Source organism: Mercenaria mercenaria, chromosome 15 (assembly GCF_021730395.1).
Source record: "Mercenaria mercenaria strain notata chromosome 15, MADL_Memer_1, whole genome shotgun sequence".
Lineage (NCBI taxonomy): Eukaryota > Metazoa > Mollusca > Bivalvia > Venerida > Veneridae > Mercenaria > Mercenaria mercenaria.
The window spans coordinates 8,464,119-8,489,384 of record NC_069375.1 but is presented as its reverse complement, the minus strand read 5'-3'; the positions used below and the strand labels follow the sequence as shown (position 1 = coordinate 8,489,384).

At 35.1% G+C, this 25,266-nt stretch overlaps 1 protein-coding gene across 10 annotated transcripts in view; it reads right to left on the bottom strand.

Moving 5' to 3' along the window:
* Positions 1–25,266, bottom strand: part of LOC123543477 (proto-oncogene vav-like) — a 106,525-nt gene that overhangs the window by 30,673 nt on the left and 50,586 nt on the right. For 9 of the 10 annotated variants that reach the window (XM_053524496.1, XM_053524495.1, XM_053524500.1 and 6 more), the window contains exons 9-14: positions 24,049–24,144; positions 23,062–23,226; positions 20,535–20,626; positions 13,109–13,154; positions 5,740–5,760; positions 558–653 (exon numbers count right to left, since the gene is read on the bottom strand). In XM_053524496.1, the coding sequence (XP_053380471.1) occupies positions 558–653; positions 5,740–5,760; positions 13,109–13,154; positions 20,535–20,626; positions 23,062–23,226; positions 24,049–24,144 (516 nt within the window). The remainder of the gene's footprint in view (positions 1–557; positions 654–5,739; positions 5,761–13,108; positions 13,155–20,534; positions 20,627–23,061; positions 23,227–24,048; positions 24,145–25,266) is intronic. The other variant, XM_053524494.1, reaches the window with a different exon arrangement.

The following is a 25,266-nucleotide window of genomic DNA, read 5'->3' as shown; positions in this document are numbered from 1 at the left end:
TTTAGCACTCTTTAAGCATCTTAATTAAGAAATAATTTATAGCAAAAGAGTGCTTTAACACTATTTATGCACGATGGGTGGTTATACATCGGGCGTAATAATTTCACGAGGGCGCAGCCCGAGTGAAATTATTTGAACGACTTATTACCACCCGAGTGTATAAATAGTGTTAAAGCATGCTTGTGCTATAAATTATTTCGATTCTAATATGCCCGTAATCTCAAACACTAGATAAAATATAGAAGCGCTCTTTCTTGCTCGCAACAAAGAATTTGACGTCATCGCACGTAAACGTGACGTCATTCTAGCGTAAGAGTGTTTTAATAGAGACAAGCATATTAGAATTTTTAATACGAAGAATGAACAGTGTACTACATATCATATTTAACATTATCTGCCTTTCAGTAATTAATTCTTTTGTTATATTTAACATTATCTGCCTTTCAGTAATTAATTCTTCTGTTATATTTAACATTATCTGCCTTTCAGTAATTAATTCTTTTGTTATATTTAACATTATCTGTCTTTCAGTAATTAATTCTTTTGTTATATTTTACCTTATCTGGGCGTCTGTTTCCGTCTTTGGTGGCTGGAGTACTATCTACTTTATATTCTGCTAAAACTATTGCTTCTTTGAAACTATATGTCTCACCCTGCAAAAATAAAATATACAGGACATAAATGCACTGAAACTATTATCTATTCATCTTTAGTAGGGCCTACTGGACCAACATTATTATAACAGTTACTCAGATATAAAAAGTAAATGAGTAAAATTTAAAATCCCCATAAAGGTGTTGGGTGATTTTTAACCAGAAGGGATAAAAGAATGCAATGGTCTGTTGGCTACATTAATGAAGGGAGTAAATTATGTGAGAAGGAAATGTTAATATATTAAGAAAATGCGTAAGTTTTTTTTTCTCACATTTTTCAAGGTGAACAGAAGATAATGGTTATATAAATGTTTTCTTAGGACAATCATTACAAGAAGATAAATAAAACAAGAGGGCCATAGTTGCCCTAAGTTGCTCACCTGACCTTGACTTCTTGACCTTGAATATTTAAATATGACAAATGGAATCATGAATTGTAAAAACTGTGTTAAGTATAAACTAGTCACCCTAAAAAGAGTCCAGTGCCACTACTTGAACAAATTTGGGAGAGGACCTTACAATGGATGCTACTGACCAATTTTCATGAAGATCCATAAAGTAGTTCATGGGAAGTCATTATAGAAGACATTTCTATTTTTAGCTCCAGCAGCCCCTAAAAGGAATCAGGCATCTCCATGAGACAAACTTGGGAGATGACCTTATAATGATGCTGCAGACTAAGTTTTATTATTGTCAGACCATTTTGTTATAAAAGGACCACAATGGAAATAAGGGATTATTTTTATCCCTGTTTTGAGTTATCCTTTGTATATAATGTAGTGGTCATGGTTCATTATCCTGTTGTGATATAACTTATCATAATGTTTTACATGATATAATATGTTTCCATGTAACCAAACATTTTATGCAGAAATAAATCTACCTATCTATCTGTTTAAAGGTATCGTAATGTTTAACCCTCGAGGCCCCTCAAAGAGGCCAAGTGCAACCATTTGAACAAAATTGGAAGAGGACCTTATAACAATGCTACAGACCAAGTTTGATAATGAAGATCCATCAGGCAGTTCATGAGAAGAAGTCCTTTAACATTATTTCTATTTTTAGCTCTAGCTGCCCCTAAAAGAATCCAAGCGCCTCGGAGTCCATTTTAACAAGTTTTGAGGAGGGCCTTATAATGATGCTACAGACCAAGTTTGATGAAGATCCATCAAGTGGTTCATAATAAGAAGACGTTTAAATCTTTTTCTATTTTTAGTTCTGGCAGTCAGTGAACCATTTGAACAAACTTGACAGAAGTCCATGCCATGATGCTTGGTGTAACTCTGACCAGTAGTTCCAGAGAAGATGTTTAAGAAAATGTTGATGTAGGACGCAGGACGCCAGACTTTCCGCCTATACTAACAGCTCACCCTGAACAAAGTTCAGGTGAGCTAAAAAATATCATATAGGTGCTATAACATATACAGGTATGAAATTGTAACTACAAAGACTTAGAGAAAAACACTTTCTCCTGCAGTTCAAAACCCTTAAGTAAGTTTCCCACTGATAAACAAAAGTATGAAAATACAGAATGGGTATGATAGATGAAAAAAGTGGTATTATATTATGAGATATTGACAATTTTGTCTAATATAAGTTCTATGTTTCATATATAGTTTATTAGATCACAAAACATTTAGTTGGAATTATTTCATGCAATGCTACTTGCAGGTCAGTGACACTAACATTTCTGAACATTTATTAGACATGCAAAAATATTTCAAACCAGAAACCAACTTGAAAACAAAGTCATTCAAAAATATATTGTATTTAACAATTAAAAGACATATTTAATTGCTGTATGGAATGAGCCTTGGGAGCTACCAAAAGACACCAGGTTGGCAAGCCAAGTGGTGTGCAGGTAAAGTATCTGACTTTTGACCGAGATGCCGGAGGTTCAAATCCTGGAAATGTGATAGGCTGGTTTAAAATTCAGGAAGCAGGCAATAACTATTCCCTTACAAAGAATGTAAAATGTATTTAAATTCAAGTGGAATAAAACTGTCTCTTGAAAGTGTAAATCATACTGGTTATACAATGTCTAACTTACATTTGTCAAGGATTCCGGTTATAATATTGGGAACTCAACAAAATTTCAAACTGACATAATATGGGAAGTAGTAGGACAAAATTCAAGACCAGCAGTATTTATTATGACAAAAAGTATACTAGCCTACTCTGGTTGGTGAAAGCTATCCTATACTCAAAAATTTGGTTTGAAATCATTAAAGACATTATAGTTTATCCTGTCTCTTTTAACACAGAAAATCTCCTCTATGAAGTGACAAATTTAACCTTTACCCTGCTAAATTTCTAAAATGGACTTGTCTATCATTCAGTTTAGGCAGTACCATTTATTATTTGAAGAGGTGTTCACTGAAACTTTACTGACTGAATAGCGAACAGTGCAGACCAAGATCAGCCTGCATGTCAGCCTGCATGGATACGAAGGCTGATCTTGGTCTGCACTGGTTGCCAAGGTAGAATCACTTGCCACCAAGAGACTAAAGGTTAACAAGAGCTGTCGGATGACAGCGCGCTCGACTATTCGAAGAATTGATTGAAGAATGGGGTCAAAATATTTCTACAGATATTCAGACAAAAGAAAAAAATACATTAGACAAACAATGTTCCCATATTTGTGGATTTTGATAAGTCTTGCACTAAATGGCAATGTGTGAACAAATTTCAAAGTCCAAAAAGGGCCATTATTCAGCCAAAATAGTTGTCAGAGTTATGTACACTTCCCTACAGATGGAAATCATGATGATAAACAAGTGTTCAAAGTTTAAAAGCCATATGTCAAATAGTTCTGACAAAACGTGGACTTGTATGAAATCAGAACCAATTTTGCAAGTCCAAAAAGGGCAATAATTAAGCCAAAATATATGACAGAGTTATGTACTCTTTCCTACAGATAAGAGACTATTATACTGAATAAGTGATTAAGTTTCAAAGCCATATGTCAAACACTTTACACAAAATATAAACTGGTACGAAAAACTTAACCAAGATTTCTAAGTCAAAAGGGGCCATAATTCAGCCAAAATCCTTGATGAAGTTATGTACTCTTGCCTATAACTGGACATGGTGATGGTAAACAGGTGTTGAAAGTTTCAAAGCTTTGTCTTCAAAGACTTTGTCAAAATATGAACTGGTACGAAAAACTTAACCCAGATTTCTAAGTCAAAAAGGGCCATAATTCAGCCAAAATCCTTGATGGAGTAATGTGCTCTTGCCTATAACTGGACATGGCTATGGTAAACAAGTGTTGAAAGTTTCAAAGCTTTATCTCAAAAGACTTTGTCAAAATATGAACTGGTACGAAAATTTCTAAGTCGAAAGGGGCCATAATTCAGCCAAAATCCTTGACGGAGTTATGTACTCTTGCCTATAATTGGACATGGTGATGATAAACAAGTGTTGAAAGTTTCAAAGCTTTATCTCAAAAGACTTTGTCAAAATATGAACTGGTACGAAAAACTTAACCATGATTTCTAAGTCAAAAGGGGCCATAATTCAGCCAAAATCCCTGATGGAGTTATGTACTCTTGCCTATAACTGGCCATGGTGATGGTAAACAAGTGTTGAAAGTTTCAAAGCTTTATCTCAAAAGACTTTGTCAAAATGTGGACTGGTACGAAAAACTTAACCAAGGTGTGACGCCGACGCCGACGCCGACGCCGTGGTGAGTAGGATAGCTCTACTTATTCTTCGAATAGTCGAGCTAAAAACTGATTACTAGCTACTAATTGTGATGTATAGTAAAATCCGGGGCATCCGTATATCTGTAAAATCTTAAAAAATCTTACATAATTCTGAAAATTTTAATACCCCCAAATTAGGAGACAAATGAAACAAAATCCCTCAACCAAACTTGTGCAGCCCTACCCATGGTTTTTACAACTATGACAACTCTAGCTCTATGGGCTTTACACAATTGTAGACACCATTTCACAACTTGATGTCGTTCATTTGTTTTACTAATTCTGAAACAGCAATATTCTGACAATAGTAATAAGGATGACTGTCTCGATCATCCATGAAAGGTTTAGTTTTGTGAAATATTCAAGAAAACTTGAAATATATTAGATGTTAGTTAGAGTAAACTGGTGTAGCTACACTTACATGCGTCCACAGGTGGAAGCTTTCATTAAAATGTAAATTCTGCAAGAAATGTTGTTGTTTTTCAGATTTAGAACTGCCAATAATTTTGGGCTACAAAAATGTTTAACTATACCCTGTAATACATATCTTTATAAACTATTTTTATTCTAAAAAGAGCAATGATCAGTTATATCTAACTATTTCGTACTTCATTTTTCATCTAATCACTTAATTTGAAATTTAGGAATCCTTCAAATATAGGGGAAAATGAAAGAAATAAACATAGAAATGAATGGTGTTTCTTTGAACATTATGAAGAAAAATATGTAAAATGAGGCTGAGGTAGGCTGGGTAATGGACAGAGTTGAGGAGGGAGTGGGGTTTATCATGCAGACTCGTATTCTGCAAGTCAAGGTCATGCATGTGATATTCAATATACATATTTCACTAGTACATGCATTAACACACTACACGCCTCATACTGAAATTCCAACAATATCAGGAAAAAATCACCACATAAATAAATCTACGCAGTTTTTCACATGATACTTTCATCCCCCTATTATCTGATAATACGGATTTTCCTCTTGACATGTACACTGAGGGTAACAAAATTCATATGCCCATATCCACTCATTCCATTCAATGTGTTTTTCCAGTTTTCCACAATTTTCTATCAAATAATATACAGTTGCAACTGAATATACCGATATTAAGGTTACCAGATACCTCTGAACAGAAGAACACAACAAAATATTTCTTTACAATTGAACATTTAAAGACATGCTTAGAAACATACAGGAAGTATTCATTGTTGAAACAGTTAATAATGTGACATGCATTTCAAAAGTTAAGTAAATTATGTTTCCAGCTTTTTACAGCACTTAAATTGCCACATTAAAGACACTAATCTTTTTCAAAGGTATCTATCAACCTTAGGCATATAAAAAATAATGTCAAACAACATCAAATATCTTACCCAGAGAAACTTGTCCACTATCTATAGGTCACATAATGATCACAAAATATTACAATATAATGTTGCTAGGAAACAACAGTATGTTGCTAGGAAACAAGAATCAAGGCAAGAAATAATATTCACAACAGAACAATAAGTGCAAATATATAACTTTCCATTATAGAATAATGTACTTCCAATATAGTCTCTAGAAATAAAGACTTTCTGTATCTTTATCTATGTCTGATTTTTAACCATTTTTCAAAAGTAATTCTGTTTTATAAACAAATCATGTATATGAAAGGTCAAAATTTAACCCTTATGTTTATAATTCAAGTCTGGCCAGGCAGTACAGTACTTAACAAGAGCAGTTGGAGGACAGCAAAGCTTGACTATTCAACAGCATTGTCAACTGAATCAATATAAAAGTTGCAAAAGGGACAATCTTGTAAAAATGCAATAGAGAGTTATGTAACCTGTAGAATGCATGTCAGCTCATCACAGTGGACAAGTGTGTGAAGTTATGATCCATTTCAATCCATTCCCATTAGTGGGTACTGAGCTTCCAGCTTACATACAAAACAAAATTAACAAGAGGGTTATGACGACCCTGAATCGCTCACCTAAGTAATAGGAGTCACATGTTTCAAATGGCAAACTGACGCTAAAATATTAGAAAGTAGGTCAGTAGGTCAAATTCATGGTCACTGAAGTCAGTTTTAAGATCAGTATGCAAAACTGTACATGTCATCAAAATTTCAAGGCTGTAGCTTCAAAAACAAGAAAGTAGGTCAGTAGGTCAAGGTCACAGTAAGGTGACCCGTAATCACTTGGGTACATCAGGTAAATATGATTAAACAGTCTAGGAAATATGATCTGATAATTTTTGAAGTATTTTTTCCTACATAACTCGAATAACAAGTGACCCCCAGGGCGGGGCCTCTTTTTACCCAGGGGCATAATTTGAACAATTCTGTTAGAGGTCCACTAGGCAATGCTACATACCAAATATCAGAAGTCTAGGCCTTTAAGTTTCAGACAAGAAGATTTTTTAAGTTTTCTCCTATATAAGTCTATGTAAAACTTGGGACCCCCGGGGTGGGGCCTCTTTTCACCCCAGGGGCACAATTTGAACAATCTTCATAGAGGACCACAAGGCAAAGCTACATACAAAATATCAAAGGCCTAAGTCTTGTAGTTTCAGAAAAGAAGATTTTTAAAGTTTTTTCCTATATAAGTCTATGTAAAACTTGGGACCCCCGGGGCGGGGCTTCTTCTCATCCCAGAGGCACAATTTGAACAATCTTCATTAAGGACCATTAGATGATGTCACTTGCCAAATATCAAGGCTCTATGCCTTGCAGTTTTGGACAAGAAGACCTTTAAAGTTTTTCCTTTCGGTTGCCATGGCAACCAGAGTTCTGCATGGAATGAAATTCTTTTAACAATTTTGAAAGGGGACAATCCAAGGATCATTCCTGTGAAGTTTGGTGTAATTCTGCCCAGTGTTTTTTCTAGAAAATGTTGACGGACACATGACGGACGACTGACACCGCACGACGGACACTGACCGGTCACAACAGCTCACCATGAGCCTTTGGCTCAGGTGAGCTAAAAACTGCTAAGCTGGAAAAGGGGCATAATTTTGTAAAAATGCTAAATAATTATGGAACCTGTGCAATTAACAAGAGCTGTCCGTAAGACAGCTAAGCTCGACTATTCGAAATATTGTCCCAGAGGCAGGAAAATATTACCCAGAAAGGTTAACTATCAAAAGAGTTTTAAGTTCAAAAGGGGACATAATTTGACCAAAATGAAGGTCAGAGTTATGGGACTTGCTGCTATCAACTAGTTTTATAACCCCGAAGGCACATGTGAAGTTTCAATTTAATATCTGCATTAGTTTTGGAGATAGCAACTTGCAATACATGTCAGAGTTATGGGACTTGACCCAGTGAGGTTGGTAATTGATCTAGAAAAAGAAAAAATAAGTTTCAAATCTATATGCCTTTTAGTAATAGCTATAATGTACTTGCATGCAAAACTTTAACCAGGATTTTCTAAGTCCAAAAGGGGACATAATTTGGCCAAAATGAAGGTCAGAGTTATGGGACTTGGTGTTATCAACTAGTTTTATAACCCTGAAGACACATGTGAAGTTTCAATTCAATTTCTGCATTAGTTTTAGAGATAGTAACTTGCATGTAAAACTTTAACCAGAATTTTCTAAGTCCAAAAGGGGGCATAATTTGCTCAAAATACATGTCAGAGTTATGGGACTTGACCCAGTGAGGTTGGTAATGGACCTAGAAAAAGAAAAAATAAGTTTCAAATCTATATGCCTTTTAGTACTAGCTGTATGTACTTGCACGAAAAACTTTAACCAGAATTTTCTAAGTCCAAAAGGGGGCATAATTTTGCCAAAATGAAGGACTGGTCAGAGTTATGGGACTTGCTGCTATCAACTAGTTTTATAACCCCAAAGACACATGTGAAGTTTCAATTCAATATCTGCATTAGTTTTAGAGATAGTAACTTGCATGTAAAACTTTAACCAAAATTTTCTAAGTCCAAAAGGGGGCATAATTTGCTCAAAATACAGTCAGAGTTATGGAACTTGACCCAGTGAGGTGGGTAATGGACCTAGAAAAAGAAAAAATAAGTTTCAAAGCTATATGCCTTTAAATGATAGCTGTATGTACTTGCATGCAAAAACTTAACCAAGGTGTGACACCGACGCCAGGGTGAGTAGAATAGCTAGACTATTTAAAAAAGTCAGTTTATCACAGTGAGTAAGTGTGTGAAGTTTTAATCCATTCCCACTAGTGGTTACAGAGATACCAGCTTACATACAAGAATTTTACCAAATCGGGATGCTGATGCTGATACCGACAAACAGGCGAATAGCTCTACCTATTCTTTGAAACAATCCTAACTAAATTATTTTTTCCTTTTATTACTTCTTTGGAAGGTGCCCTCCCCTTCCCTTTCTGCATAACAAAGTGGCAGGAATTTTCCAACATTTTCAAAGAAAAAGGCAATAAAGAAATAAAGTGTCTATAAAAGATTTTTAACCATGGCCAATGGATAGGTAAATAAAACCCATATCGATAATAACTAATTCAACAGTATTTATTCTTTATAAAGATGTCTTTCAACAGCAGAAAGTGGTTGGGACAAAATTATGTGTGGTGGGGGAGGGGTGAGGCAGGTGACTGGAGCAGAAATTCTACTACAAAACATATAAATCGAGGGCCCTGCATGTTAATTATTAGGTTGGTTCATTGAGCATTAAGATATTAAAACTACCCATAAGATATTAACAATATCACACAGGTGCAAAAAATACCTGCCACACACTCGGGCAGATATTGATATATGCACCCATGTGACATTACCTGCATTAGACAAGCAACTTGGATTGAAAAATATACAAGTCTCTCAGAAGTCATCCTCCCTATAAAAACTCCTACCAACAAACATAAAACTCTTGATGTAAACTTATACATTAAAACTGTAACTAACTGAACACAAACAAGAGCTGTCTCCATAGGATGACACATGCCCCCGATGGCACTTTGAATGAATAGTTATGGCCGATGTTAGAGTTTAGGACCTTTGACCTACAGAGCTGGGTCTTGCGCGCGACACGTCGTCTTACTGTGTCACACATTCATGCGTAGTTATTTTAAAATCCATGCATGAATGACAAAGATATGGACCGGACACGCCCATCAATGCACTATCATGAAAAATGACCTTTAACGTCTAAGTGTGACCTTGACCTTTGAGCTACGGACCTGGGTCTTGCGCATGACACGTCGTCTTACTGTGGTACACATTCATGCCAAGTTATTTGAAAATCCATCCATGGATGACAAAGATATGGACCGGACATGCCCATCAATGCACTATCCTTTAAAGTCTAAGTGTGACCTTGACCTTTGAGCTACAGACCTGGGTCTTGCGCGCGACACGTCGTCTTACTGTGGTACACATTCATGCCAAGTTATTTGAAAATCCATCCATCGATGACAAAGATATGGACCGGACACGCCCATCAATGCACTATCCTTTAATGTCTAAGTGTGACCTTGACCTTTGAGCTACGGACCTGGGTCTTGCGCGCGACAAGTCGTCTTACTGTGGTACACATTCATGCCAAGTTATTTGAAAATCCATCCATCGATGACAAAGATATGGACCGGACACGAAAATTGTGGACAGACTGACAGACCGGCAGACCGACGGACCGACAGACGGTTCAAAAACTATATGCCTCCCTTCGGGGGCATAAAAACTTATGTATTAAAACTGTAGCTAATTGAACACAAAAAACTTATGTGTTAAAACTGTAGCTAATTGAACACAAAAAACTTATGTATTAAAACTGTAGCTAATTGAACACAAAAAACTTATGTATTAAAACTATAGCTAACTGAGCACAAACATTAACAGTCCAAATGTGTTTTCCCCAATTAAGTTATAAAGAGCTGTTGTGTTCCGATTCCCATGAAATCTATTGACATCAAAGGCGAAACAACGCAAAAATCAGAGCACTTGATTAGCTATGATCGTTTATGTAAGATATATCAATTCACCAGATATGTTTATATTTTACCGCATGTTGTCCATGGGAAGAGTACATTGTGACACAAGGTTAAAATGTCTACTACTCCTGCAGCTGACGATTGTCAGTGACTTTGTCCTTTTAGAGATACGGTATATAATTTCCGAAGTATACAACATTCAATAAAATAAATAACGTTAAAAAAAAGAGAAACACTGTAAATATAAGATATAAATCATGATAAAGTAAATTTCCATTCTGGGTATGAAATACACAATTGTGTTGAAACAAGCCCTTGTATTTCATATCCACAAGAAAACTAATAAATCATGATTTGTTTCTGAAATGCATGCTAAACTTTTATGTAAAACCTTCAATACTCATTAACTAGATCAGACACAAATGCAGTAAATTATAATTTAAGTACAATTCTTTAATTCTGAGAAATATAGTCAAAAGTACCCATGAGCACAATGATACTATCCATGCACAGTGAGAGAATTTAAAAACCACCATAAGACCACAAATTCTGTGTATTACAAGAGTCACTGGTTGTAGATGCAGATGGTATTATCTGGCTCAAAGAGAAAATGAGGCTCTGTGGTGTCATTACTAAAACAGAGAGCTGGAAAATCCCATCTATTCCTACAACCGGTGACAGATTCTTTTTCTTGCACATCCTATTCCATAAACAAGAGGACCATGATGGTCCTGAATCGCTCACCTATCCCCACATGACCCAGTGTTGAACTGAGTATGACGTCGTTATTTCTATTATTTGACATAGTGACAGAGTTTTTGAGCACATGTGACCTAGATATCATCAAGATAAAAAATTCTGACCAATTTTCATGAAGATCCATTGAAAAATATGGCCTCTAGAGAGGTCACAAGCTTTTTCTATTATTTGACCTAATGACCTAGTTTTTGAAGGCACGTGACCCACTTTTAAACTTGACCTAGATATCATCAAGGTGAACATTCTCACCAATTTTCATGAAGATCTCGTGAAAAATATGGCCTCTAGAGAGGTCACAAGGTTTTTCTATTTTTCGACCTACTGACCTAGTTTTTGACCGCACATGACCCAGTTACGAACCTGACCTAGATATCATCAAGCTGAACATTCTCACCAGTTTTCATGAAGATCCATTGAGAAATATGGCCTCTAGAGAGGTCACAAGGTTTTTCTATTTTTAGACCTACTGACCTAGTTTTTGACCCCACGTGACCCAGTTTAGAACCTGACCTAGATATCATCAAGGTGAACATTCTGACCAATATTTATGAAGATCTCATGAAAAATATGGCCTCTAGAGAGGTCACAAGGTTTTTCTATTTTTAGATCTACTGACCTAGTTTTTAACCCCACGTGACCCAGTTTCGAACTTGATCTAGATATCATCAAGGTAAACACTCCGACCAATTTTCCTGAAGATCCATTGAAAAATATGGCCTCTAGAGAGGTCACAAGCTTTTTCTATTTTTAGACCTACTGACCTAGTTTTTGACCCCACGTGACCCAGTTTCGAACTTGACCTAGATATTATCAAGGTGAACATTCTGACCAATTTTCATGAAGATCCATTGAGAAATATGGCCTCTAGAGAGGTCACAAGGTTTTTCTTTTTTTAGACCTACTGACCTAGTTTTTGATCCAACATGACCCAGTATCGAACTTGACCTAGATATCATCAAGGTGAACATTCTGACCAATATTCATGAAGATCTCATGAAAAATATGGCCTCTAGAGAGGTCACAAGGTTTTTCTATTTTTAGATCTACTGACCTAGTTTTTACCCCCACGTGACCCAGTTTCGAACCTGACCTAGATATCATCAAGGTGAACATTCTGACCAATTTTCATGAAGATCCATTGAGAAATATGGCCTCTAGAGAGGTCAAAAGGTTTTTCTATTTTTAGACCTAATGACCTAGTTTTTGACCCCACGTGACCCAGTTTCAAACTTGACCTAGATATCATCAAGGTGAACATTCTGACCAATATTCATGAAGATCTCATTGAAAAATATGGCCTCTAGAGAGGTCACAAGGTTTTTCTATTTTTAGACCTACTGACCTAGTTTTTGACCCCACGTGACCCAGTTTCGAACTTGACCTAGATATCATCAAGGTGAACATTCTGACCAATTTTCATGAAGATCTTGTGAATTATATGGCCTCTAGAGAGGTCACAAGGTTTTTCTATTTTTAGACCTACTGACCTAGTTTTTGATGGCACGTGACCCAGTTTCGAACCTGACCTAGATATCATCAAGGTGAACATTCTGACCAACTTTCATAAAGATCCCATGAAAAATGTGACCTCTAGAGTGGTCACAAGCAAAAGTTTACGCACGCGCGCACGGACGACGGACGCCGCGCGATCACAAAAGCTCACCTTGTCACTTTGTGACAGGTGAGCTAAAAATGGAATAAAATCAAATGAATGGCTTTCTTTTATGCCATTTTTCTAGACAGTAACACAAATTTGCCAAAATTTTATTCTTATATGATACATTCATTAATAAGAAATTAATTTTCTGCACAAATGTCATTCTATACCTTTGGGTGTAAAACAAGTTTTTTTTCTTGCACAGCTGAAAACACTAAAAGTTCCAGACTGGTATGCAAGAGGAAAATGTTCTGAGAGACTCATATCTGTTTCAGTCCATTGATTTGAGTCTAAAATTAATTCTAAGAACCTAAATTAAAAGTGCATCAATTAAAAAACTACAATATCAGTGTAGCAAGCAGAACATTAGGTGTGCTCTCAAGGGAGGCAATAAAACAAAAACTCTGTACAAACAGTTACTTACCTTTGATTTGCCCATTAACATTACTTTGTCAAACAGGAAAATGTATCTGAAATTCATAAAAAAATATATAAATAACACACACACACACACACACATCTATTTGTACAAACCTACTTATTATAATAACTTGTTTGTTTTTCTTTCCCTTTTTTGGGGTGGGTGGGGAGTTTTATGGAATCCTAGTCTGACATGCTTTTGACCTTTTGCTTTTCTTTTAACAAAAGTACTTATAAAACATTTAAGTAAAGAAGTTTTAACACATTAAACCACTGAGATATAAAAAATCAGGCAGTGGACTTACCTGTATGATAAAATAATGCACATAAATTATGACCAAAAAAGGCAAAGTGTAAACAACATATCTAAATCTAAACAGCAAAAATCATGTCACAACAGGGCTTTATAAATTAAGATTTTTCAGATTTCTGTAAATAATATCTACAATCTTGTGCAACTAATTAATAAATTTTTAACTGTACATTTTGCATTCATGTCAAATTAAACTGAATGATACAATGATCCTGCCCCCAAAATATCGTGCTGATTTTCATACTTTTCAATAACATTTGACGAACTGTATTATACTGTGAAATCATTTTTATTCGCGTAGGACGAATTTTCGCGTATTTCGCGCTAGGACCGATGCGGGAATTTAAGACCGCGCTATTATTATTTTTTTATTATATTTTCCCTTTCTAAAATTGAAAATGCGCGAATTTAAGCCCGCGCAAAACAGTCCTTCTTCACGTTTGTGCGAAATTTCATGCCAGTGAATTTAAATGATTTCACAGTATGCTGAATGAAGTAAAAACATACAACAGAAATTTGGTTACAAACAAATGCCAATAACAAGACATGTAGATATCATCAATACTATTATTTATTGGTTCTACTTCTCCAAATCTAATAGAGTTATTCCAAGAGTTATTGATGCAACCCAGTACAGCTGTATTGCAGGAAATTTCATACAAAATTTGAGAGATAAAAAAAAAAAGACACCACTTACACTGCTTAAACGGATGCACTTTTATAGCAATATCTATGTCACAGTTGTATTTTTTTTTTTTTTGGTGGATGGGGGTGGATGAGAAAAGGTGGACCTAAACAAATACTTTAACCAAGAAACCCAAATTTTCTAAGTACAAAAACGGTCATAATTTTTGACAAAATCATTAAAGCAAATCAGAGTGATGGTTCTTGACCTACACAGTCATCTAATGATGATAAACAAGTGTGCAAAGTTTTAAAGCTGTAGCTCTTACAGTTTTTGAGAAAAGGTGGACCTAAACAAAAATTTTGACCAACGCCGACACCGACAATCAAGTGAAGACAATATCTATTAGATTATTTTTAAAAATCAGACAAGCTAAAAATTATCCTACTGGAACATGAAGACAATATGCCCATCTCTGTAGTCAAACTTCCTATAAAGTTTCAATAAATTCCAACCAGTGGTTGCTGAGAAAAACTCTGGACAAGAATTGAGGGACGGACGGACAGACAAAGCTGCGACTATATGATTCCTTTTTGTGGAGCATAAAAAGATTCTCAACTGTTTATACAACACTAACAAATATTTGTGCTTAACTTCTGTGAAGTGCAATAAAATGAAATAGTGTAAATATATTTTGGAACTGTATGTAAATCATTGTGCAGTATGTGATACATCAGGGTTTCACCTGGAAAAAAATGCAAGGAGCAGACATCCTGTAGTCCAAATCCCACAGACAAACGAAAATGTTTGGTTTAGATGGGTTTTCTGTTTAGAGGATTTTTTTGTCAGTGGGAAGTGGCGTGAAAGAAATCTGTTAAAAAAAACATGTATATTGTCAATATGTTCCATTTTTCAGTAAGAAACATGGTCAACTGCGGTTTCATTTCATTTATTTATCATTTAATCTCAACTGTGCTTGTCTAACTATTCATCATATAATCACACAATTTTCTAAACAGAACAAGTTACAGAGAACAAAAGAACCTCATTCACAAATGATTATCGTACTCAGAAATTGTAAGACGTAAACAAATTAAGACAAGCCACTGCAAACTTAGTTTTTACATTTTGTATTTTTTGCAATAGCTAAGGTCATTTATCATCTTTTAAACCAACCTATCTGGTTGAACTGGCTAGAGAGGACCTATCTGGCTAACTGACTACAGAAGACCCATTTCACTGTCCTGGCTTGAGAGGACCTATCGGTTTAACTGACTACAGAACACCCATTTCACTGTCCTGGCTTGAGAGGACCTATCCGGTTAACTGACTACTGAAGACCCATTTCAATGCCCTGGCTTGAGAGGACCTATCTGGTTAACCCTTTACCACACAGAACAGAAGCCAAAGTAACCTCTTTTACATAACGCTGATAAGTGATAATCAATAACCAATAATCGGTATATGGCTGATAAAGGTGACTGTCTTATCTGAACAGAGGTGTTGGCATTATTTTGTGATTACACACACTTATGTTAAAAATGTCATTATTTCAATATTTTCTGTAAGTCTGACATTATTTTTGTCAATATAAAGTTTATAGCAATTTAAATTCTCTTTCCGATGATACAAAATTTATTGTAGTTTCTCTTTTAGTTTCGAAAATATAAAGTGTTAAAGTAAGGGAATATATATTTTTAGGCATAAAATTCTGTTTTGGATTACTTTCACATTGAAATTCATATACAACTTCATTTTGATGTTTGAAAGTTTGATTTATAGTTAATACACTTATCTTCCTAATCGGAATCAGTAAGTATTTATATAAAAAAACAACCATCAAACTGAATAACACTACAAAAATAACGGATCGTAAAATTTCTGAAAGTGCAAAAAGATCGCTGAGATCGAGACTTGTAACCGACTACAGTATTCCTGTGCTAAAAATTAAAATATTTTTAGGATAATATTACATAATATTTTGATGATCAAACGTCGGTACATCACGGGTGACTTCCGCTGCAATTAACTCTTGGGGTGTCATAAAATATTTGAAAGCCGCGGTCTTTCTGTTTTGATTAACACTTCCCGTTATGTAAGGCCATAAATTCCAAGCCATCGTATACACAAATTGTTGCTTAGGGGAAATCTGCATGTATCACGCGTGACCTTCATGACCTAACACATTTAAAAATACTTTGATGTTAAATGGTTGTTATTTTTAGAACGAGGAAAGCCCGCCAACCGGCCAGTTGCAAGCAGTTTTCTCAGTAATTTTCCATGACGTTGCGTCGTGCACATGTAGGAAAAAACCCCGTAGTCTTTCTTTGCAAAGTACTCGATAAATTTAAATAGTAACCACATGATCTTGTACGTAAATAATGATGACGAAATCCCATATTTTGAGTTAGTAAACATCCAGAATTTGTTTCTTTAGGAAAAGGACGAAAATAAAGCGATTGATTATGAGACACGGGATAAAACGATTCTGTTCAAATGGCCATTAATCAGTATAATACGTTTCTATCGGGGAACCGATAGACACAGGTCAATACGTTTCTGTTTGGTAATCGATAGATACGGTGATAAACGTATCGATGTGGGAAAGGGTTAACTGACTATAGAAGGCCCATTTCACTGTCCTGGCTTGAGAGGACCTATCCGGTTAACTGACTACAGAAGACCCATTTCGATGTCCTGGCTTGAGAGGACCTATCCGGTTAACTGACTACAAAAGACCCATTTCGATGTCCTGGCTTGAGAGGACCTATCTGGTTAACTGACTATAGAAGACCCATTTCAACGTCCTGGCTTGAGAGGACCTATCCGGTTAACTGACTACAGAAGACCCATTTTGATGTCCTGGCTTGAGAGGACCTATCCGGTTAACTGACTACAAAAGACCCATTTCGATGTCCTGGCTTGAGAGGACCTATCTGGTTAACTGACTACAGAAGACCCATTTCAACGTCCTGGCTTGAGAGGACCTATCTGGTTAACTGACTACAGAAGACCCATTTCAATGTCCTGGTTTGAGAGGACCTATCCGGTTAACTGACTACAGAAGACCCATTCAATGTCCTGGCTTGAGAGCACCTATCAGGTTAACTGACTACAGAAGACCCATTTCAATGTCCTGGCTTGAGAGGACCTATCTGGTTAACTGACTACAGAAGACCCATTTCAATGTCCTGGCTTGAGAGGACCTATCTGGTTAACTGACTACAGAAGACCCATTTCAATGTCCTGGCTTGAGAGGACCTATCCAGTCAACTGACTACAGAAGACCCATTTCACTGTCCTGGCTTGAGAGGACCTATCTTGTTAACTGACTACAGAAGACCAATTTCACTGTCCTGACGAGAAGACCTATTTGGTTTAACAGACAAGAGAGATCCAATTTGGTTTAACTGACTTGAAAGAACCTATTTGGTTTAACTGATTTGGTGCACTGTGCATCAGCTGTCAAAAATGTTCACTTCCATATTTAATTTGAACACCTGCTGGGTAATATCCATAATTCTAAGTAATGTATTAAAATCTGCTTGAAAGTTGGATTTCATTTTAACATGGGCCAACATCTCAAAAAGAAGAGTTACACTTTATCTGAAATTACTTCAGCAAACATGTATGTCTACACACTGAAAAGTTTCACAACAACCTACACTGATATTGTATGTCTGTATTGTCATCAAACTTTTGGTTCTTCACATAAGACTCCCATTATGAAATATTCCTTCAAATCAATAATATTTTTGATCAGTCTGACAAATATTGTGAAATCATAATATTCGCGGGGGACTAATTTTCGTGGATTTTGTTGCTGAATCAATCCATGAAATTTAATCCAAACGAACAACTAAAATTCCCATTCATTCTATCTTCAAAAGTTGAAATCTACGAATTCATATCCCCACGAAATTGCAGTTTTGACCAAAACAACGAAATTTCATGCCCAAGAAATTAAATGATTTTACAGTAATCAAGCATACAACCCTATCTTTCCTTTTTTAAATCAATTTTAAATTTATTTTCCAACTCTAGCCTTAACTCATGTAACAGAACATGCTATTGCAGAAATACCTTAAATAAAGCTGGTTATCTGATGGGTTATGTTAAGGAAAAACATATACCTCTGTAATGGAAACCTTGAGTAAATGAAGTATCAAATGTGTTATGAAATGCAAACTATCTTCTGTAACACTGCAGATCTTTAGAATACCTCGATATAAATAATGAACAAAGTTAAGCATCTCAAGTAATTTAAATAATGCAAAAAAGCCCAATAATCTCAGTAACAAATATATCTATTACCATGGACCAACTTCTTTTAAATCATATATACTACTATTGGTACATGTACTGAAATGTTCTAAATGTTTTATGCAGATAAACAAAGTTCAGGGGTTTTGTAACAGGTAAACCTAATTCGGGTCTTTTATAATATGTTGACCTAATTCTGATGTTTTTTAACATGTAAACCTAACTCTTGTGTTTTGTAACGTGTAAACCTAAATCAGGTGTTTTTTGTAACATGTAAACCTAATTCAGGTGATTTTGTAACATGTAAATCTAATTCAGGTCATTTTGTAACACGTAAACATCTCTGGTGATTTTGTAACATGTAAACCTTAGTCATGTGTATGTAACATGTAAACTGAATTCTGGTGTTTTGTAACATGCAAACCTAATTCAGGTGTTTTTATAACATGCAAACCTAATTCAGGTGTTTTTGTAACATGCAAACCTAATTCTGTTCTTTCTGTAACATGTAAACCTAACTCTGATGTTTTGTAACATGTTAACCTAATTCAGGCATTTTTGTAACATGTAAACCTAATTCAGGTGATTTTGTAACATGTAAATCTAATTCAGGTCATTTTGTAACATGTTCACATCTCTGGTGATTTTGTAACATGTAAACCTTAGTCATGTGTTTGTAACATGTAAACCGAATTCTGGTGTTTTTTAACATGCAAACCTAATTCAGGTGTTTTTGTAACATGCAAACCTAATTCAGGTGTTTCTGTAACATGGGAACCTAATTCAGGTGTTTTTGTAACATGCAAACCTAATTCTGGTCTTTCTGTAACATGTAAACCTAACTCTGATGTTTTGTAACATGTTAACCTAATTCAGGCATTTTTGTAACATGTAAACCTAATTCAGGTGATTTTGTAACATGTAAATCTAATTCAGGTCATTTTGTAACATGTAAACATCTCTGGTGATTTTGTAACATGTAAACCTTAGTCATGTGTATGTAACATGTAAACCAAATACTGGTGTTTTGTAACATGCAAACCTAATTTAGGTGTTTTTGTAACATGTAAACCTAATTCAGGTGTTTTTGTAACATGCAAACCTAATTCTGGTCTTTCTGTAACATGTAAACCTAACTCTGATGTTTTGTAACATGTTAACCTAATTCAGGCATTTTTGTAACATGTAAACCTAATTCAGGTGATTTTGTAACATGTAAATCTAATTCAGGTCATTTTGTAACATGAAAACATCTCTGGTGATTTTGTAACATGTAAACCTTAGTCATGTGTATGTAACATGTAAACTGAATTCTGGTGTTTTTTAACATGCAAACCTAATTCAGGTCTTTTTGTAACATGCAAACCTAATTCAGGTATTTTTGTAACATGTTAACCTAATTCAGGTGTTTTTGTAACATGCAAACCTAATTCTGGTCTTTCTGTAACATGTAAACCTAACCCTGATGTTTTGTAACATGTAAACCTAATTCAGGCGTTTTTGTAGCATGTAAACCTAATTCAGGTGATTTTGTAACATGTAAATCTAATTCAGGTCATTTTGCAACATGTAAACATCTCTGGTGATTTTGTAACATGTAAACCTTAAGTCATGTGTATGTAACATGTATTTTTTTGTAACATGTAAACCTAATTCAGATGGTTTTGTAACATGTAAACCTAATTCAGGTGACTGTAACATATAACCTAATTCTGGTGTTTTGTAAAATGTAAACCTAATTTGGGTGTTTTCGTAACATATTATATAAACCTAATTCTGGCGTTTTTGTAACATATAAACCTAATTCAGGTGTTTTTGTAACATGTAAACCGAATTCTGGTGTTTTGTAAAATGTAATCCTAATTCTGGTGTTTTGTAACATGTAATCCTAATTCTGGTGTTTTGTAACATGTAAATGTAACTCTGTAATGTATAAGCCTAATTTAGTCTATTTCAGGTGTTCTTTAAAATGATATGTACCTAAACTGGTGCTGAAATGTTTAAAACAGGTAAATCTAATTCATGTGCTTTTATAACAGGTAAACTTATTTCTTGAGTATTTGTTGATATGTAACCTAATTCATGAGTGTTTGCAACATGTAAACCTTATTGATGTGTTCTTGTAACATGTAAACCTACTTCAGATGTTATGTAACATATTAGCCTAATTCATGTGTATTTGTCAACATATAAACTTAATTCATTTTAGAATACCAAATTTGACCTTACCTTTGTCTAACTTTGTTATCTACATGACTTCGCACCTTCAGTTCTCCATCTTTTTGTAACCGTCCATAATCACGTAATGAAGTATTCTGTGGCTAAAAAGAGATAAGCTCAATAAAACAAAATATTATTCAACAAATAATCAAGGCCTTCGAGTGGTTTGTCCTCTAATTTATCACCATGTGCAAGAATTGAACCACAAGGGCAAAAGCCCGAGTGGTTAAATATCTGAGCATCTGAAGGATAAACCATGGTAAATTAGACGACAAACCACAATTAGATCTTGTTTGTTTTCACTCTTACATGGTTGTTCAAATATTTTGATGAACATTTGGCTGGGCTTTATTTATTCAAGTAGTAATATACCGGATGCCATGCAGCAATCTGACGTCAAAATGCTCTCTTACTGGTCCTTGCGTCAACCATTGTTTATTGCAGATTAAACAGAGCATGACATATTTCTTTGATTAACTGGCAATCAAATCGAGTCATGTTAGAATGGATAATAACAATGACATAAGTATGTACCACTTCTTATATTTAGTCACAACCATAGCTTAGCTGATTTAATAGAATTTCAAGCTCCAAACATTTTAAAAAGCAATAAATACTGATAAAGTCTTTGATCATATCAATGAAAATTGGCTTTAAATATATACAAAATCTATAAAAACTGGCATTATATTCTGATAGAATCTATGAAAATTGGCATTAAATATTACTACAGTCGCTCACCTGGACTGGACCTTAACCATCTGACCCTTAAAGGGGCCAAGCACCCCAAATTGAACACATGTATACAAGGACATTATATAGATGCTACAGACCAGGTATGATGAAGATCCATTGTGTGGTTAATGAGAAGTAATCATTAGAAGGTATTATAATTTTAGCTCTAGCAAGCCCTAAACAGGGCCAAATGCCATTTGAACAAATTTAAGAGAGGACCTTATAATGATCTATTTACCAAGATTCATCAAGCAGTTCATGAGAAGAAGTCTTTTAAAAGCATTTCTATTTTTAGTTCTTGTGGCCGCTTAAAGAGGCCAAGTATCCCCATTTGAACAGAATTGGGAGAGTATCTTAAATTAATGCCAAAAAACCAAGTTTGATGAAGATCCTTCTAGCGCTTCATGAACAGAAGTCATTTAAAGTTATTTCTTAAATTGGCTCAAGCAGTTCCTAAAAAGGGACCAACTGCGCCCATTTGAACAAATCAGGAGAGGACCTTATAATGATGCTATAGATCAAATTTGATGAAGATCAATTAAGTATTTCATGAGCAGAAGTCTTTTAGAGGCATTTCTATTTTTAGTTCTAGTGACCCCTATAAGGGGCCAAGCGCTCCCATTTAAACAAAATTGGGAGAGGACCTTATAATGATGCTACAGACCAAGACAGATGAAGATCCTTTCAGCCGTTCAAGAGAAGTCATTTAAAGGTATTTCTAATTTTGGCACAAGCGGCCTCTAAAAAGGACCAAGTTCCCCCATTTGAACAAATTTGGAAGAGGACATTATAACGATGCTACAATCCAAATTTGATGAAGATCCTTCAAGCGATTCATAATAAGAAGTCTTTTAAAGGCATTTCTATTTTAGTCCTAGTAGCCCCTCAAAGGGGCCAGGTGCCCCCATTTGAACAAATTGGGAGAGGACCTTATAATGATGCTACAGATCAAGCTTGATGAAGATCCTTCCATTGGTTTGTGAGAAGTTGTTTAAAGGAATTTCTAATTTTGGTTCTAGCGACCCCAGTAGAACAAAATTTGAAGAGGACCTTAAAAAGATGCTACAGACCAAGTTGATGAAAATCCTTCAAGCGGTTCATGTGAAGAAGACGTTTAAAGGTATTTCTAATTTTGACTCTAGTGGCCTCTTACAGGTGCCAAGTGCCCCCATTTGAACAAACTGGGGAGAGGACCTTATAATGATGCTACAGACCAAGTTTGATGAAGATCCATCAAGCAGTTCATAGAGGAAGTTTTTAAAGCTTTTTTTAATTTTTAGCAATGGCTGCCCCTAACAGTGCCAAGATAAAACCATTTGAATAAACTTGATAGAGGTCAATGCCAGCATGCTACTGACCAAGTTTGGTGTACTTCTGACCAGTATTTCCAGAGAAGATGTTTAAGTAAAAAAATGTATCCGCCTATACAAAAGTCCGATGTGCTAAATATCTATGAAAACTGGCATTAAATATTGACAAAATTTATGACTGTCATTAAATATGGATAAAATCTAAAGAATGCTTATTTTGTTCCCAGGTGTCTCAGTGCTTTGCCGAAAAATAATGTCAAATAAGAATAAACCAAGTCCTCTTTTACAAAAAAGTTTCAACACATTTTAGGGGTCTTCCAAGTTTTACCCCTAAGTGTTGGCAAGTCATTTTTACCTACAGGTATGCAAAGCAACATACTTTAATTGACATTCAGTTGGTTTTGGAGGCTTTCATTTTCCACTGATACTGTTTTAATCATATACAGAGAAAGGCTTTACAAAAGTTTCCTACACACAAATAATTGCTGTACCATTTGTAAATCTGTGATGCTATTCTGTATTTCTTGGATCAGTGCCAGGGCCTCATTGTCCCGTTTCACCTCATTTACATATAAGGAGAGGTCCTGCATTGCCTCGAGGGCTTGCTGTAGGAACGATACATCATTCTGTGTCCGGTCAGTATTCTTTATCAGTTCCTATAGCAACAAAAACAATACAATTATTTTTTTGATATTTTCTATGTAAAATGTAAGTATCAGAGCAAAAATAAACCTGTATATGAGACATTCACTTCAAACACAACCTAATCTTACTTGATTTCAACAAATGTTTGAAGCTATTTTAGTCTATCTTAGGTCCTATACCTGCGGGTAATCGAGTGCTATTGTTCGTAAATGGTTGTTTGTGACGTACATTCACAAATACATATCTGTCATCTACATTTCACTAGTAATTTTCACTGGTACATACTGTCATCTACATTTTACTAGTAATTTTCACTGGTACATATTGCAATCTACATTTCACTGGTATTTACTGTAATCTACATTTCACTGAAACATATCTGTAATCTACATTTCATTAGTTACCAGTACATACCTGTAATCTACATTTCACTGGTACATACCTGTACTCTACATTCCATTTGTAAATACCTACAACCTAGATTCATTAGTATGTATCGTTAACATAAGATGGTATTTCAGTTGTTTTTTTTTGTTGGGTTGACTGGATTTAACATTACACTGACACAATTACTTGTCGTATGGCAACTTTCTAGCTTTTCACAATGGATGAAGACCCCAGTTGCACCTTACGGTATTACTTCAGGCATGGGCAGAACTACCGGTGTATACGCCAGCTGGATGGATTCCTCACTTGAAAGAATTCTACATACCAAGCATGGTTTCAAACCTCAAGCCGTTAGGGGCAGATGATTCAACGTGAACAACCTTAACACCTCAACCATAGAGACCCCTGATCTCAGATCTTCTTTTTCATATTTCACAAGTACCTACCCGTAACAGAAGGTGGTATTTAAGAACTCTCTGCATTGGAACATGTAAGAGATCTCGCAGTCGAAATCTTGCCTCATTAGCTTGTCTTTCACAATCCTGAAATTAAATTGTGCCAAATGAAATAAATAGTACATACAATGTATTTATATCTATCTAAAATTTTCAGATTTATTCACATTTAAAATCTCTACTTTAATACCCTTTGTAGTGCCATAAACAATTACAAATCTTAGTTCTGATGATGAAATACAACTCTTGACATAATTTCTTCTGTTACTGTTCCTTTTTACCGTAATGTTTGTTTTTAAGCAACTTCCTTATATATCAACTGTTTTATATCAAATAATTTTGTTTAAGTGTACCCATACAGTACTGACTGTCAAAACTGTCAAGACAGCATTTACCCTTTGGTCTCCACAAATGTCTCAATATACTAAAATTTAATGATTCTATTCATACTCCAACAATAAAGAAAACTGCAATTCTTTTCTTGAACTAGAGAAAATATTTACATGGTTCATACAGGACTTGGCAAAAAAAATTCAAGGACTTTTTATCGATTTTCAAGGACTATTTTAATCGCTTTAAATCTTAAATTACAAAACCATTTAGGCTCATCGCATTATGATAGAAGAAAAGTTACAGAACAGTTTTATTTTCCATAAGCTACAATAGCATATCTTAACCTTTATGAGATCTTCAATGGGATTACCTTTTATGAGCTATATTTGCCTGTATACATACTTAGTACATGTTTCTTATAAGTCTTTCAAGCTCTCAAGACTAGTTTTCAATTTGTCCTTAAGGGACTTCACTTCTTGTTTTCGCGTGTGATTTCAACGCACTTTCTCCCATAGTTCCGACATCAATGAGTTTATCACATACACTTATGCTTGTCTGACTTAATCTCCTTTAACCACGATGAATAATCATCCTGTGTAAGCCATTTATTGGCGAAACTACATTTATTTTTTGGGCCACTCGTTGTTGTTGATATGTCACGCTACAATGACCTTGCGCATCATATTTTAACGTTGTGAAAATCGCTATTCCGTATCTAACTTCCGTATGGTGTTCAACTAGCGTTCCCTCCGTGGGTGTGCATGTATTTTTATTTTACACCGTTTTTTCGCTCGTTTTGACTTATTTATTATTTATTTTTTGTATTTTTCCCCTACAATACGATTGCACCCCCGTTTTTAGCAAAATTTAAGGACT